The 17,465-nt window shown below is 35.1% G+C and overlaps 2 protein-coding genes across 2 annotated transcripts; both read right to left on the bottom strand.

Annotated features, from left to right (window-relative positions):
• Positions 1-3,000: 3,000 nt before the first annotated feature.
• Positions 3,001-6,771, bottom strand: LOC145786017 (uncharacterized). The gene is made up of 8 exons (XM_082597706.1): positions 6,708-6,771; positions 6,175-6,359; positions 5,908-5,985; positions 5,571-5,746; positions 5,263-5,310; positions 4,768-4,830; positions 3,523-3,718; positions 3,001-3,122 (listed from the first exon to the last, which is right to left on the bottom strand). Exons 1-8 carry the CDS (start codon positions 6,758-6,760, stop codon positions 3,070-3,072), a joined length of 852 nt encoding a protein of 283 aa, XP_082453832.1. The 5' UTR covers positions 6,761-6,771; the 3' UTR covers positions 3,001-3,069.
• Positions 6,772-7,081: 310 nt separating this feature from the next.
• On the bottom strand, positions 7,082-12,613 carry LOC145785212 (uncharacterized). Its single transcript, XM_082596900.1, has 13 exons — positions 12,488-12,613; positions 12,105-12,212; positions 11,528-11,581; positions 11,223-11,279; positions 10,149-10,193; positions 9,825-9,878; positions 9,396-9,449; positions 9,140-9,193; positions 8,508-8,579; positions 8,111-8,146; positions 7,704-7,748; positions 7,598-7,630; positions 7,082-7,252 (listed from the first exon to the last, which is right to left on the bottom strand). Exons 1-13 carry the CDS (start codon positions 12,593-12,595, stop codon positions 7,082-7,084), a joined length of 891 nt encoding a protein of 296 aa, XP_082453026.1. The 5' UTR covers positions 12,596-12,613.
• Positions 12,614-17,465: the final 4,852 nt, after the last annotated feature.

Genomic DNA, 17,465 nt, shown 5'->3' with positions numbered 1-17,465 from the left:
TTAGATTTTCAAAAGTGCCAAATCCACCAGACTTCGATGTCAAAGTAAAATTAGAAGGAATACAGACTTCGATGCTTGAGGACTTCAAGTGCACATCAAGATTCTTCGAATTTCTCCGCTTCTGATGAAATTGATCAATCTATTTGTCTGGCATACGATTGCCAGTTGGCATCTTTCCATAGCTTGACTTGAGTTTGCACAGCTTGACAAACAAATCACAGGTTTTCGCAAAAATAAACCCTCAGAATGACAGAAAAAAATGTATCAATTTGAAGTGATATGTTTCAGTTTCCAGGATTATCGTCAGTGCAGTTTATGATTGATGTGGTCTGATGAGACGTGCAGCTGAAGAGGAAAGACGTTAAAAAGTGTGTAGTTGTGCCTGATTGAAAAACGCAGATTCTTCTGCTTGGAATTAACCTTTTTTTGCGGATGAGCAAATTGAAATTAATAAAAAATTCAAAATCTAAAAAACACTTACAGAATCCTTAGTTAGGTAAGTTATATGAATTCGCTGTATTTGTGTGCTAGCAAATACCTTGTAGGAAAAAGCAGGTGACCGCTGTTTCTATTTTAATTTCGAAACTAGATCCGTTACCTATCGATAAAGTGAAGCCACCCGATGTTTGCATCATTTTAGTTTTAAGTTTTGCGCGATTAAGTCCTGAATGTCAATTTTTCCATTCTCTTGCCAAGTAAGTTATTAATTCAATTTTAATGACAAGCATCCGGTGCGGTTCTTCATCAGGCGCAGTCTCAATTTTCCAAGATGACCTTCGTAAATTTTAAATGCATTAACTCGACAAATACCTTTTCCTTTAAAAGGAAACACGGAAAAATAAAATGATATCAAGGCAATGTAGAATTGGATTTACCTTTTTGTTTCAGTTAAACAAGAACACATAATGTAGTTTTTCCTGTGCGTGTTAAAAATATAGCCTACGTAGATACGCGATATGTTTAATCTGGCCACGTTACTGGGATTTACGTGCTTATGGAAGAAAACATAAGTAGCATGATTAGAAAATGATTATAGGTGGACTAATTCAAATTCACAGTATATTAATGTAAGTATTATACCATATGTCCACAGATTTCAGGTTATTTTGCCAACAGCATATTTCAAATATTACGCAACCAAACGTAATATCACCACGTTTCGTTGCCACGGTTTCATTTTGCAAAGACGGAAAAGGAAGGATCCTGGATGTCCGGACAAATACGGATTATGGCGGTGCATTGATGGTGAAGAATCAAATAATGCATTCTTGCTTGACGTAAAGTTGTGAATAAATCAAGTGATTATAAAATAATGCCTTTTTACTGCAATAAATTTTGATTTCATCATCACCAGAATATTTCACGTTTGCCGTTTGCCCTATTACCTATATTTTGGCTTCTTTTAAAATGTATGTGTCTTGAGTTTGTAGTAGGCCTAGTTGTAGTAGAAGAGACACAAACAAAACAATCTTCTAGCAAGCAGATTAGTTATGATTCATTTAAGGCTTTTAGTTTCGTAATTGGAGTGATTTTTTAAAGTTATGAAACAGAAGGTCTTAAATTAATCATGAAAAATTTGCCTATACATCACATGCAATATTTTTTTATGTTTTTACTCCAAAAAACATTTTTTTAACTTTAATCATTCGGAACTACAATCAAATTAATTTAACTTTCAATGCGCATTTTTCATTTCATTTTCCCAGTTTGCCAATTGCAATTTTGAAACAAACTCTATAGATAGCCTATGTTGATGTAATTAGTTGACACAATGTATGTGGACAACAAAAACAGCTGTTTTCAATTTAACCTAAACCGAATGCTATTCATTCGACATAAGATTAAAATACCTCTAGCACTTTTGGCTGTTGGTGTATTCTATGGCCACAGATTATAATAGAATACACTACAACCAATTCACGTTTTTAAAACAAATGAGATATTGTGTTATATTTAACTTGCAAATTACTTTACACTTTTCACATTTTGTTTCAAAACAAAAAAAGGAAACATGAGGTTGTTACTTGTTACCGTTAAAAATTTCTCAAGCTACAATGAAGGGCAGGATGTTGTCTTGAGTGGATCTGCTAACAAACATATCGCACCAATGTTTAACTTCCTGTTGGATATAATAAGCTACACGCTACCGGTACGGGCTTTTACTTACGGAAGCAGATGTCATTAGTTTCATGTTGTGAACACAGCGATTGATGTGGCGTAAAATTGTTAGGCCTACTGATTTGTTAAATTGTTGCTGATTCGCATAGGTTACGTGGCCTAGGATGTTAATCGTTCAAGTTTTGGCTTTGCAATATTCTTTTGTCAAAGATTAAGTGGCTGATTTGCAGGCACAAAAACAGCCAGCAGTTGAGAACAAATCAGAAAAGTTGTTGTTGTCTTTTGACAATTCGATGACTCAGAACATAAATTTTGAACGACGATTTTCAATTCCTAAGTGTACGTTTTAGTGTTTTCAACCGCAGGGATTTTTATGCTATCGCCAAAAATTTAATTCTTTTTATCACAATCAATCGGTTTCAAACCCCAAAGAAATCTTCGAAATATTAGCGAAATTAATGACCCTTGAAATCTTATCATCGATGGAGTGGCTTAATCGTGAGCGTTCGCCTGCAGCAGTAAACCTATAGGTTCGACACCTAGTGGAATGAATATCAAAAGACTCTACTGAGATTGTAAACAGATGGTGTCACCATAACACCAGTTTTTATCGGTATTAGTGCGTTGTACCCTACGTCTACTTAGACTTTATCTTTTCTTCGATCTCCGCTTTAGCTGTCAAAGGTAAATTGCTAAATCCAACACAAACTAGACATTTTCGTTTTCTGGTCGGGAACATCATATTATAAAGAATACTGAACAAGTGAGTGCAGGCACGACAAGAAACTTACAATCCACCAGTTTGGAGTCGCCAATAAAGAAGAAAAACACTTACAAAAATTTACTTCACAAAATTCATAACACTAACACAATATTACAAGGTTCACAATGACGCCATTCACAGTTCCCGTGATACAGAGAGGTAGCGACTTTTAATGATTTTGTTTTGTTTTATTTCTTAGTTCTTGATCTCCGTAGATTAACCCCTCGATATCCTCTGGGTCCTACATTAAAAGCAACAAAAATGGCATGAGATTATGTTAATTTTCAAATCGAACATACTGTACATATATGCTTTCTCACATACCTTGCTATGATTTTGTGCTAACACAAGGTAGCCAACTATTGAGAATAGATGCTATCATATTCTGTGTTAAAATCGTTTTTGGAGTTACAGTATTTTAGAGCAAGATGGAATGCTATTTTATCTGAATAAAACAAAAAGAGCATACAAAGCAGACACCCAATTAGTGGTTGAGCTTATTTTTATGTTGACTGAGCCATGAGTTACGTTTCTGCATTTTGGTTTGCAACTCTTTCCAAATTAACTCTAAATTCCTTTGTAAAATTGAGAACAACAGTAAATTATTTCTTCCTGAGTTTGTAAAAACGAAAATTTTATACCTTTCAAGAAATTCAGTACCCGAGGTGGTACATCGATGTGACCCAGACGCTCAGAGGAATGGTACGAGCTCTCAGGAATGTAAGCCGTGCTCCCTTTGAGTCGTTGAGCTTTGGTCAAGCCTGCTCTTGCACTATGAGGAGGTCGAAGAGCTGAGCCACGTGGAGACGAAGGTCCTTTATTGTTGGAGTAATGTCGCTGAACAACAATCTAGCAATTTATTGGTGAAAAACTGTAAATATGAAGCAGAGATACCTTTTTTTGGAAGCTTTAATCCATTTCTGAATACTTGCTCTAGAGCAGAAAAGTCAAACCACCACAAAAGATCGGATCGATGTAACTGACAAATTTAAACCGTCACTTGCAGTTATAAAGAGTTGCCGTTCCTAAACTGTTTCATCAAACCATGTGCTATACATTGTAATCTGTTTTCATGTAAGTTGCTTGCAATTAGCCCAGATTGACGTTGGAAGGACATTAAATCTCAGCATTTTTCAAATCTCATGTCAATCATTTGAGGAGCTGAAATGGCAACCTTTGCAATAGATTGTGTTTTGCTTGTAGCAGAACGATCGTTGTTTGCTTCACAAATATAAATACAACCGACCTGTTTTGGCCTGATGCTATGGTTCTCTGTAGTAGTAGCGATTCGCAATAGCTTTCGAAACACAGTTGCCTAGTCATGTGCAATGACAAGACTTTATAAACGATTACCGTAAACTCACAAAGCTCTCGCAAAGTAAAAAAAAAGAAACATTTTCAGTGACACAACAACGGCAAGAAAGCATAAGCTTGGGCAATCGTTTCTAATCATTAGGCAACATTTGATCTATCTGTATTCATGGCCACCTAAAGATAAGGCCTGATTTGTCACACTTTGCAGAAATTTTCAGGTTTTTCTAACTTTGGGCGAACGTTTAAATAAATCTTTCTAAACATTAGATTTTTACGCTTTCTTTATTCTTTTTCCCAGATGACACAATAGGTTTTAACATCCTCACATGTTGAAAAACAAAGAAAATTTGATTTCGAAGATTTTAGTCAGTCTGATTTTGCGTTTTTCAACTGACTTTTTATCATTTGCTACTGCTTTCCCAAGACAACAAAAAAGTTTTATGTCATTAGGAAACCGCAAAAAGTAAAAACATCTCAAAAAATGTCAGTCAAGCACTAGCAGTAGCTGTAATCAAAATCTGCAAAATGTGACAAATCAGGCCGCATCTCCAGGTGGCCATGCTGTATTTTACCTCATTTGGCGTTCTATATGCAGGTATGTTTGGAAGCAATGGTCCTTTTTCCCCAGAAGAATACTGCGATAATTTTTTTATGATGAACAAAGAAGAATCTCAAACAAACCATCTAATGTGCCTTTGCAAATAAAGATTTAAAAATTCTAACATGGGTTACATACTTAATGAGCAGTTAAATAAATTTGTAGAGAAATTGCTCCAAAGACAACATTTTAAATAAACATGAACCAGGCCCTGACGCTTACTGCTGTAAGCTGGTACTTTACGTCGGTGTGCCGCCAAAGGTAAAGCAAGTTAACACTGCCTCAAAATAGGGAAAGTGTTTTGTTTGTTACATCTACTGCAACTTGGCATTTAAACCAAAGCATACCTCTAATTAAGCGTAGATATAAAATAATCAAGGAACACGACTGGTGATTTAATATTTTTTTCAGTGTGGAGAAAATAGTGACCTAGGCTAGTTTCAGTGGAATTTGCAAAGTTCTTTCTTACCCTGTTTGGTGAGTTGTATGCTGAAGAGGGCCCTTTATTGGAGCGGTACTGAAAATATGAGCATGTTTTAACAAACGTTTAATGCAAGCGTACAGAAAATCAATTGTAAAAAAGGTAAAACTTAATTTGGTATGTTGATGTCATTCGAATGCATTGCTTACCAGAAAATACTATAACTGATAACATGAACGATTGATGAAACAAGATTACTAACAAAAGATCCTAATATCTTTAAAAAGGCAAAAAATAATGTAAAAAAAGGTTTGTTTTGTGGAAAGTGGTTACCAGTTTCAAAAAGATTATCTTACATTTGAAGATGGATGATACGATCCTGGAAGTGCAGCGCAATCGTTGATTGGGTCACATACACCTTGTTCTCCAGTCTGACCTTTCCTTCCTCTCACTCCTCTAGCTCCAATAATCCCCTGTGCACCTTTTTTTCCATCTTTTCCTCTGTAAATTTTTCCTGGTTTTCCAGGCCGACCTATAGCGTTACATACAATAGTAGACAATTTAGTGGCAATCATTAAAAGATTGGAAAAGCGACTGATGAAACATGACTTTTGGCTGTGTTTCAATTCTAAAACAAATTTTCCATGTAGAATTACGTTTAGTTATTGCCCATTTGCTAAAGACATGATGTACCTGGAGGTCCTGGAAGCCCTTCAGGTCCTTTGATAAAATAGCCTCTCGCTCCAGTATCTCCCCTGTCTCCTTTTTCGCCTGCACATAAAACATTTTAAAAATGAAAAACTATTAAATTAAAATACAATGGTCAATTCAAAATGAAAATAATCCACATAATTGTTTATCAGGTCAGTGACCTCAAGCCTAGGTATTAATATGAAGCGTTTCATGTACTGTAGCTAATGAAATGCAGTTGGAATAATAATTGTTTTAGTTTTTAGTTACCAGGTTTTCCTGAATTTCCTTTTACTCCTGGAATTCCATGATGACCTTTATTTCCAAGAACTCCCCGAATTCCAAAAGGACCAGTTTCTCCCTTGGTTCCTCTGTTTCCCTTAGGTCCAACAGCTCCAGCTAACCTCCTTGGAGGTATGCATCGCTGGCATTGATGTCGAACAGACACTATATAGCTGCAGAAAACAATCACAAGCGTGGTTCGATGGCCAAGAAGTGGTAGTCTCAGAACTAGTAGAATTTTCAGATAGAAATCAACTTTGAGGGACAAGCGCTTCTAAAAACTAAACTTTTAAAACTTGTTTCAAATTTTTCCTATAGTTGACTCAGTTTTTTTTTTTACGTGAGAAAATAATTGTGCTTTTTCTTTCATATTTCTAGTAGTTTTAATTTAATTTTAAAATCACTTTTATGGATGCTGTTAGCATGTTTTTAAACAAGGAAATAGTTGGCTACAAAATACCGGTATTTTTTCCTGTCATTGCATTCTAAACATTGAAAATAATATTCAACTAATGCGCTACCTAGGAAGCATCTGAGCTAGCAGCTTCTTCAGCAAAATCTCAATTTCTTTCATGTCTCTAGGTGGACCCTGCAAGTTTTAATACAACAAACAGTTAAAAATTAGGAATATAATGTAAATTACTTTAATTCATATTTCCTTTACATACTGCACAGTAAGAGAGATAACCTTTCTTTTCACAAATAATTGCTTACTGGCTTATTTTAACTGTAAAACAGTTTAAATAACTTTACTCTGATTTTTAAACTTCAAGTAGATTATATTGCATTTTTTAGTTTTCTTGTTCAATTGTAGTGTTTGAAAGCTTTACTGGAATTGCAATGGCCCGTTACCGTAATATCACACTGACGTGTAAAAAACAAGCATAGGCCAAACTCAAAATGAAATGTGTAATCTTTCCTTTAATCCGCGGGAGCCTTTTTCTCCAATTAATCCGATTTTTCCAATTGCACCTTGAAAACCCCTTTCACCTTTTGGGCCCGAGGGTCCTCTCAGTCCAGGATGCCCCATCGGGCCACTTGAACCGGTTCTTCCTTTTTCACCTTTCTAAAACAATTTATAACTACATTATGTCTCAAACTTTTTCGCCAAAACAATAAAAAATATTTAGAAATATTTTCCGAATCTCAAATAGTCAAAATTCAAAACAGTTTATGTAATACGTAAAGTTGCCCAAAGGCTAAAATACGTGTCTATCGTTATTCTTGATCCATTCTCACTCGGTTACTGAGCACGAATGAGTAAGAAAATAATGCTTGTAGAGAATATTGAATATTAATATTAAAATCACTACAGAAAAATTAACACGTATGAAATCATTGAATATTACGAGCGTATACAACTTGTTACAATATCTTGTTTTGCTTCATCACTTTTCTCCAATTAGCCCACCTGCCCTGGAGCTCCTCTTGGACCAATCATTCCCTGCAATAAATTTATATAAATTTGGGTATGTCATTGGTCATATTTTGTGGAACGTGAATTGTATTTCACTTACCTTTGATCCGGGTTGTCCGACAGGACCAAGTTCTCCTCGCACACCCTAAGCAGAAAAAATGTAAATGTCATGAAACCTTTGGGAATTATAAGATTTATTGTGAGCATTAATCTTAGGATTGAGAAAATTTATTTTTCATATCGTACCAGTCTTGTGGTGTTCGCAGAGTCATTAATTGCATGGGTTCATCAACCCTGACAATGCTTTAACAAAGAAGTATCATTGTTGAGGACAAATTTATCAATCACGTTTTACTGAATGAAGATCCTTTATTTGACGAGGTGCTTTAAATTCCTTGGTAGATGCAAAGCTTATTTTTCACCAAGCTAGAAAAAGCTGTAGACTAAAATCGATTCAATCAGCTTTCTTGCCGTGCAATAGCAAGCAAAATAGCAAGTTTTGCTTACCATTTTGCCAACCGGGCCTTCTTGGCCTCTATGACCCTGTCAACAGTATAAATTTTAATAACATAAATGATAAAATCATAGAATAATCATTACAATCGGTTATAATTCAATAATACATTATAATAATTATGGTATTCACAATTCCAAGCAATCAGTTTTGTTTATGTAACTCAATGGCGACATCGGGCGACACAAATTATTACCAGGACAATTAATAAATATTTTGTTCAAATCATGATAAATATATTTGATGCTGTGACGACAAATAAACTCAGTGTCAAGAACAATTGTGTCACAATGATTTTAAAGAAAAAATAGTTGGTTTCTGCAGTAATTTTATTTATTTATTTTGTGCAAAAGAAGTAGCCTAGAGAGCACTAATCACGGTCAATATTACCTTTGCTCCAGGATACCCAGGGTATCCAGGTTTTCCATGGAAGCCAAGGGGCCCTGCATCACCTTTCGGACCCTAAAAATAACGTTACTTAAAATATGAAGTTTTTCATGTAGCAAAAAATATGTGTAGGAGTGAACTGTTGCAAATGAAAAACTAAAACTATATTTTGTAAGCAGCAAACCTTTTTTACCAGAAAAAAAAGTTCAAAAAAGCATTGTTGTGATGGATTGTTATGGCTTAAAAGTATCTTCCAGTTAGCCAAACTCCTTTCGCTCATCACAATAGAACAATCTCTCTGTTCCACAGTTTTATTGAGGTAATGTGATTGTATAATCATTCTTTATTACTGCGCATTTAACGCAGTTAGTTGCGGAGAATAGCCTTAAGCCACGGTCGCAAACTTAAAATACTGATACTCGTGAGCCGAATGTAGCAAGAATCGTCAGCGATAGACAAGTGTTTTGCCCATGATGCTGGACTCATCAGTATCGTGCTGAGAATGATCTGCCTAGAGCGTGCTGACGCCCGGTAGACCGCTCTTTTTAAAATTAAATTCTGTTGCTCTTTTGATTTGCATTAATTCATAAAATGTAAACTTTTAGTATTCTAATATACTTTATGGATATTGTTACCGGTTTTCCTTCGTCTCCTCTGGGCCCAGATGATCCTCTGTCACCCTTTTCACCCTCAATAGAAATATAGAAATACCCGTGTGTTACCAAAATAATAAAAATAAAAACCAATGTTCTAATATGATTTCATACGAACAACAACAACAAACAAACAAACAGGGTGTAGCACATTGAAACGTTTACACAGTTTATCAATACTATTGCAGAAAAAGCAAGCTTTACAACAGCTTTGTAGGCTATTTCATGATAAACGTACTGGATAACCTTTTGGGCCAACTTTTCCTCGGGCGCCTCTAGGCCCAGGCCGCCCCTAAAAAGATGGCAGTCAATATTTTTAAAACAATCCAGACCAGTTGAAATAAAATTTATATATCCTATGTAGCTTATCAAACTTGATAAAAAAAAAATTAATGTACCGTATTAACGTATTACGTACGGTAGGTCTACATCAAAAGGATAAGTCAAGGACTGGGGCTCTGTTAGTTTTTTTATTTTTTACAAATAACAATCCTTATCTTGCTTATTAAGACTTGCTTTTCTCAATTGTTCTAAATTTGGGTATTTGTATCCTGAAGTTTGCATATAGCTATTTTGTGGATTTAACTAACTCAGTAACTAATGCAAAACTCAACTGTAGAGAAAAATAAAACCCAAAAGCCAACATACCGTAAATTGAAACACTTACTGGTGGCCCCGGTTGTCCTGCTTTGCTGTTGGAACCTTTTTCACCCTTTACACCCTAATCGAAGTAAAATATCCCAATTATGATTTTTCTTCAACTTTAGCTGTATAAGTTAGTTGTAGGCCTACAATGGGCCCACATTGTTCAAAAGATGGCTTCATGCTTTTTGGCACAACAAAGCATTAGGGTGGTTTAAATCAATAAATAGGCCTACCAAGAAAGAATTGATTTTTACGGAACAGACAAGCAGTTACTGAAAAACTCCACTTGTTTACCAGTTAGCTTACCAACAACTTCACTAAAATTTAAAAAGCTGTAAAATCAAACCTTGTTTCCCGGTAAACCAGGATTTCTGTCAGGTCCTTGCACACCCTTGAAATTAAACAATATCGATGAGCCATGACGTATTTACTGTTGATCTAGAATTCTAAAGCAACTAATGCTTTTAAGAAACTGCCTGTTTAAATTAGGTAGGTTATCCTTGATTCCATATCTAATCAACTCAGTTTATAATAAAAAATATCTTATTATATTACCAAACTGATCAAAGACAAACGAAACAAACGAAGACCAGCACAAACTTTTATGTGAAGGGTTCGATTCCTTACAGCGCACAGCCCAGAAGAACTGCGACATTTGGTTGAAAATCGCCAATTATATGTTCACCATGAAAACACGTTTAGGCCATCCTAACTTATGCTCACTAGCTTATAAAAAAGAGCACGCTAGTACCGAGTGAAAGTCTTTCACATGAGCGAACCGCTAATCAAATCTAAGCTTTTCAAGATTGAAGAAAACACAAACCACTTAGTGCTGGGACAATTTATCGAACTACAGTTTATCGAAAGAACGGGAAAACCTGAATCAAAACAAAATTTTGTGCAAATTCTACAAAAAAAGTACAGTAATACTATATTGGCTAACAATAGATTCCTCTTGGATAAGATACGTTTCGGTAATGTTGAAATAGAAATACTTTTTTTAAAGTAGACTAACTTACTCCTCGGTGAGCTGTCAGGTTACAAACTAATTTGTTGCTAAACTGCTGAAGTTGTAAGAGCACACATAACGTTGAGCATAGGGAAAGATTGAGTTTTGCACTTTAAATTTTCACAGGTCTGGATTCAATGATTTTCCAGCAATTGTAGTTTCTTGTTTAATAAAATGTGAAGTTTTTCAAATCAGACTTGAAGGTTTGGAAAAATTAGATCCGACAAGATTTTGTTGAGGAAATATAATTTCCGAGTTTTTTTTATTCAAATTTGAAGCTCTACTTATTATCACTAATGCATTGTAAGAGAGGAACTTGTAGCCTACAAACATTTTCTAGTTGCAAATATTCAACACTTTAATGCATAGATCCTCGATAGGCCTATGCATAAAGTAGCCTAGTATTCTCACCCTTGGTGCTTTTAAAGCAATATGAGCACAAGGTCTTCCGTTCTTTCCAGGTGACCCCTAAAAGATTCAAACTTTGATTAAGTATGGCTTGCCTAAAAATGAATCATAAATGGATATGACATTATATCATGATAAGTGAGGTAAGCTACGGCACGATACGTAGGCTACTTGTACTATGTATATATGCTAGTAAACTAAGTCGATGTAAGTAGCGATTTACTGTATAGGCCTACAAAGAAAAAAATTATCGTTTTTACAGTATTTACAATATTCGAAAATGGAGTTTCTGTAGCCTAACATTTTACCGGTTTTCCTGGAATTCCGTCCTTACCAGATTTCCCGCGCTCTCCTTTCTCACCCTTAAAAGAGTGTTATTTTTTCGATATTAAAAAAACTAGAATACTTCCAATTTTTAGTTGGAATATGATTTTTTCAAGTAAACTGTTAAAGCCTAACTAAAACATAAACAAATATAAATTGTCAAGGAAAATTTGTAAATCTAAAAATAGGCTCATATTGTGGCAAGCTAAAGAATAAACACAAAGGTTAATTAGGGTAATAAAACTGGCTGGTCCCTTTCTATCGATCACCTTCAGGCACCTAGGTGGAACAGAAAGATGTTTTTCTACCTTACCTTTTGCTTACCAGAAGTCAACCTTAAGTCAACCTGACCAGAAGTCAACCTCAACCTAAAGTTTTACTGTTGAAGGTCAAGCGTTACCATGGGTCAATGTTCTCTCCATATCGTTACTTGCAGAAACAATTAAATTTACTTTCTTACGTGAAAATTAGAGACTTTTCAGCTCACGGCGTTGAATTTTATGATCAAAAATGACTTGTCTTGCTATGAAATTCCGTTGTTTTCAATTGTGACATTCTTACTTTTCTTCCAGGTAATCCAGGTCTTCCTGGAAGGTTTGACATCCCACATGGACAGCTGGTATAAGTTTGTAATCTTGAATGTCCTTTTTCTTTTCGAAGATGATCTTCCTAAAATTAAGATGTTAATCATGTTAATCATTACACCATAGTTCTATAGCAAATAAAGCAAAATATTTTTGTAATAATTTTTCAACAAGCATAGGCTACGTTATAACGAATCCTAGCCCACCAAAAAAAAAAAAAAAAAAATTGATGAGACAATCATATAGCTTACGGACAGTGCATTCAAATTATCCAGCTTGCAGCTAACAAAAAGCAAAAACCCAGGTCTAGCAGATGTGTTCATTCTTTAGCAGACGTTAAGTTATTTTGCATTGGCTTACCGTTGTGTGATATTCTGACGAAACGGGTATGCGTTGTATTGACACACGATCGTTGTTGTCATGGTGATGGATCACGTGATGATGGCCTCGATTGGGATTAGCTTTCATTGCGAAAGGGTTACTGTGGGTTAGATTGGACGCATAAGTTGACAGTTTGGTACGTTTAGGAAAGCTGTGAGTCACTTCAAAGTGAAATTTTGGAATCTGCATCCGCGATCCGTGTGGTGGATTAAGAGATGCTGCTTTTCGTTTATGGTTGTTTGGAGTTAAATTGATCTTGAAAAATCCATCTACATCTTCTAGATGTCCATCTAGTTCGGGTGAAGGATATGGAGGGAAGGTCTTTCTTTTTTCAGCTTCAATGGATGTTGGAGGACCGGTCAAGCGCGAGTACAGATTTCGTGTTGATGAAGACATTTGACCGTGACTTTTGTGCACGTTCGTATTATGAGAAAACTTGTTTCTCCAGTTAGTTCTTTGATCACGTGTGGATGCTTTCTTTGCATAACACTGCAATAAGGAAAGTACGTATAGGCTACAGAATAGCTTTTAGAATTAAACAACCAATAGCCTATTATTAGTACCACAACAAGTGCTCAGTTATGAGTTAGAAATATGTTGAAATTTAGTTTTTACTGCTATCCAACTTTTTTCACATGTTTAACTGCTCTTTGCCATGAAAAACATCCTACTCCTGATAAAATTACTCGTTTGGTGGATAAAATCCAATTTTTTGTGATTCAGAATCTGCACTTTATTGCATACAATTTTGGTAAAGAGGTGATTTTCTTCAATCATAGACAGGTAAAACCAAGCAAATACACGGCATTTAACATAATACATTAAACTGAACATAAACTATAAACTACAAACGTTTTCGGCCATACACATGTTAGCCCTTTTCAAGTAACGAAAAATAACTGATTTTACATCTACATTGGAAATAAGTAACTGATCTACACAATGAATTGAAAAACGAAATGCGTAAGAATGAAACGGCAAAGCATGGGAGAAAGGCGCATCACATGGCAGTTAATTCCGCAAGGAAAAAACGCATCACATGATGAATTAAGAAAATACGTTAAGCAGATAAGAAGCACCTGCGGCAAACAACTGCGTATTGAGGCGAGGATTGCAGGATTATTGCATAAATATAGGTTATTTGCTTACCAGAGAATAGTTTGTAAGAATGTTTCCAGTGCACAAAACAAACAACAAAAAAATTAACCTCATTCTCACATTCTTAGGATATTTAATATACGTATGCAAACAAAATAACATGATTTTTTCCTTAACCGGCCTACTACTGGGCTAGTAGGTCTATGACAGTACTTTTTTAGTTTACTTTCTGTCTATTAAAGCTTACGCCTGCGACTTCTGTTTAAGCTAAACTTCCAGATGTAAGCATCAACAGCCTTTTAAGAAGGCGAAACAATTTTCATTTACCTGTGAAATTCTTCTGCCACGTAGGTTGCTTACGTAATATGACTTACAAGGTGCAATAGGTCAATTGCAAGTCTCACAAATGCACCAATAAAACCAGGTCTTTAAAGAAAAATGTGAACACAATAAAATTTGTAAACAGCAAAAAGATGACTGCCTAAGTACCTATAGTGCAACTTTAAATTCCAATGTTTCAACAAAACTAAGCAACTATATGGTGAGTTGTAAATGCTTTATTAAGGTACTCTGATACAGGGTGAAGTTTGGGAGATGCGTCTACTCTCAACGCAGGCCCTATCCGTTAATTAGATTTCAACGTTGCCAACTCCGGAAAGTCATTCAACTTTATTAGGGTTTCTCACATGCTGACGTAGTATAAGTTAAGTTTATTTTATTTGTTTCTCTAATGAGTGTAGTTTGCCATCAGGTAGTCAATATAATCACTAAATGTTTTGTTTCTGGAGTATTGACACAGCGTGAACAAGATTTAGGATAGGCCTACACAGAAATCTCATTTTGTCAATTAGTATTTAGTCACATATATGAGCTGACATTACCTGTTTATTAGGTAGTTTGCAGCAATACGATATTTTTGATTTTTCTTGATAGGAAATATTGCAGATTATCCAAAGTCGATGTAAATCAACCTTCGTTAAAAACAAGAGTTAACCCAAGCAAGTTAACAAAATCGCTGAAAACCACCTCGAAACCGCCAAGAAGATGCAAAACTGTGATAGCCTACTGTGGTTTTGCAGCAGTAGCTTAGCCTATTAGGCTTATGCCTGTGTAGAAACAAATAGGCTAACCTACTTTAACAATTACTGTCAAATAGTTATTCGATAAATATTCATCATCTCCAGTTATAAACAAACGAAACTGCGAGATCAAATGGCCACGTTTCAACTCTCTCGGTATTTTCAGGCGACACACTTGAACCACATGTTGCAATACGGAGTTCTCAGTGGAGGAAATTGTTGAGCTTGTTGACTGAGTTGCTGACCTAATGAAGTTTAATAGTTTAGTTGCAATATAACAAAAGAGCATTTTTTTGCATATTATGTTCTGTAGCTTACTTATGTAAGTACCTCAACAGCGTTGTAAGAATCAAAAATTGGAGCAACGTGTATTTCTTCATGAGGCTTCCAATAACGGGGTAATGGGTTATGGCAAACTCGGCCGGTGAATAAGCAATCTACTGCCAACGTTATATTATGGGGAGACACGAAGAGTTGAAGCCTGTGAAAACCAGGTTCAAAAAGGTCGGCTGTATCTGTTCAAAACATGTGCAGAATGTTAACACTGAGGTTAATTAGTAGCCTAAGCAACTTCGACTTCTTAATGTACACGAAAACAGCTAAACAACGCCGTAGTGGCCAATAAAAAAATACAATTTTAAGACTATTTTTAAAAGTATCTATCCAACACAGCAGTGTTTAGGCCAGTTGGCTACAACGTGTTGCAAATTTGCAACATTGCTCTATAAAGATACCATTAAAAGTACATTTTTATTTTATCTTCTTCACAAATGTGCATTCTACTGTACTGCCCTAAAGTTGTGTATTTCTCAAAACGTTTTTGCAGATATGCAACATAAGGTTCTTAAATATTTTTACAGCGATAATAAAAAAAAATCAGCAAACTTCCAATCTTGTATGATTTCCATGAGAGTTTAACCGAAAAGTTGTTCAAATATGGTTTTGAAGCATATTGCGTTTATAAAGTTTTTATTTTGAGATCATGTACTGTAAAGTGCTTCAAATACCACTTGATGTTGACATTCTATTGCAAACCACAACCTTTAAAGTCACAAATGTGTATTTTCCCTTGACCATCGCTGGCCATGTAGCGGACTTGCTTTGTTTTGCCAGCAATTTCCAAACACATGGTGGCGTTCCCAGGCGTCTGAGTCAAGTGGACAAGTTTCCAATTGTTGTTAAGTGTCCCATGCATCATCCGAAAAGTTGACACTATGGCAAAATTATTCTGGAAGCGCTTTGGAGAAAGCACACTGTCAAAATAACGCTCTCAATAAGCAGCATATATGAAGCAGTTAAAACATTTTACAACTAAAATCAATTAGACGCTCCTCCTGACCTAGGAAGTCATCTTTAAAATAAACTTTTCCACAAGATTTGTACAAAACATGTTTTCATATAATTATTAATTGTAGTAAAAAAACTACAGCACCAACATAAATAATGCTTTAAAAATAAATCATGGTATTATTATTAATTTCTGCAGGTAGAATTTACCCCTTTTCGACACAGAGTGTCTTACAATTTAAATTTTACGTTCAAATCTTGTTGAAAATAAAATGAGAGACTAACATTAAAGAAACAGAAGAACAAGCCGCAATAAAAGTAAAGGTTTTTTCCCCTTACAGTTTATGCTTCTTTTCTTGCTTTATAAATCTATCGTCCTGTAGCCTACCACACTTCTAAAAACGCTTCTAACGTACCGGACAGGGATATGTGAATTGAGGTCGGAAGAATCAGTCCCACCGATGTGTTGGCTGTTATAAGATACATCTGAAACTGTTTTCATGTTAAACACAGCACGATTTCAAATCCTAAATTACAGTAGATTCAATCTTAAAAAAGTAATAAATATGTGGTAAGTTGTGGCTCTGCAAATATCAATAGAAATATTGAATTTCACCATTTTTTTAAGCCATTCATCATAGTAATGACGATAATTTTTAGCTAAAGAAAACCTAAAATATTTTCAATTTTTTTTGCAAACCATTTTCGCGTGCTTTGTCTGTAGTTGTTGTGGTAAACTTTCAAAAAAGAACGACTTTATTGACATCATCAGGACATTGTAGGAACATAAAACGAGAGAATCTAAGCATAAATTTTAACTTTGGCCTGTCTTATGATAAGCTAATATTTGATTAAAAAGTATTTTTTGAACTTAAGTTTAATCTAATTTTTAACCTAAAAAATATAATAAAATTTGCCTGCTCTTTTTGCAAGGATAATCGAAACAAAAATAATTTTCAACTGTTTCAATCTAAGCTGTATATTTATGATTCCAATTTTCAACAACCCAATACGGAAATAGAGTCCTTTGTTTTGCTCAAATAGTCTTTCAATTTGAACATTCATCATGCAATAAAAAGAATATCGGGACTAACTTCTGCAGAAAGCTTATCAACCAGAGCGTTTTCCAATAACCAGTCTCACAGTTATATTGCAAGTATAGACTCAATTTTTCACCTGAACACAAGTCCTTGACAATCGATTGTCCTTTGAGAATGAGAGAACGAAATGAGGAACAGTATCCTTGTTGATTCTTGAAAGGTGTTGATGCAATTGCAGATAAATTTGCAGCATTTAAAGTGCTTCCGATCTAATAAGTGACTCATTTTTAAATTTTGTTTTAGAAAAGCAAAAGAAAAACCAATTTTTCTGCTTTAAAAGGTAACAGTGGTCCCCTACTCAGTTACTAAGCGTTGGGGAGTGAGAAGAAAGTGTTCTCATCACATTAAGCCATAGGCGCCAAGGTGGCCAGTTTCTTTCTTTCCGCCGCCTTT

The sequence above is a fragment of the Aplidium turbinatum genome, chromosome 16 (genome assembly GCF_918807975.1).
Source record: "Aplidium turbinatum chromosome 16, kaAplTurb1.1, whole genome shotgun sequence".
In the NCBI taxonomy this organism is placed as follows: domain Eukaryota; kingdom Metazoa; phylum Chordata; class Ascidiacea; order Aplousobranchia; family Polyclinidae; genus Aplidium; species Aplidium turbinatum.
Note: the sequence above shows the minus strand (reverse complement) of the source record. Positions and strands in the feature narration are given on the sequence as shown.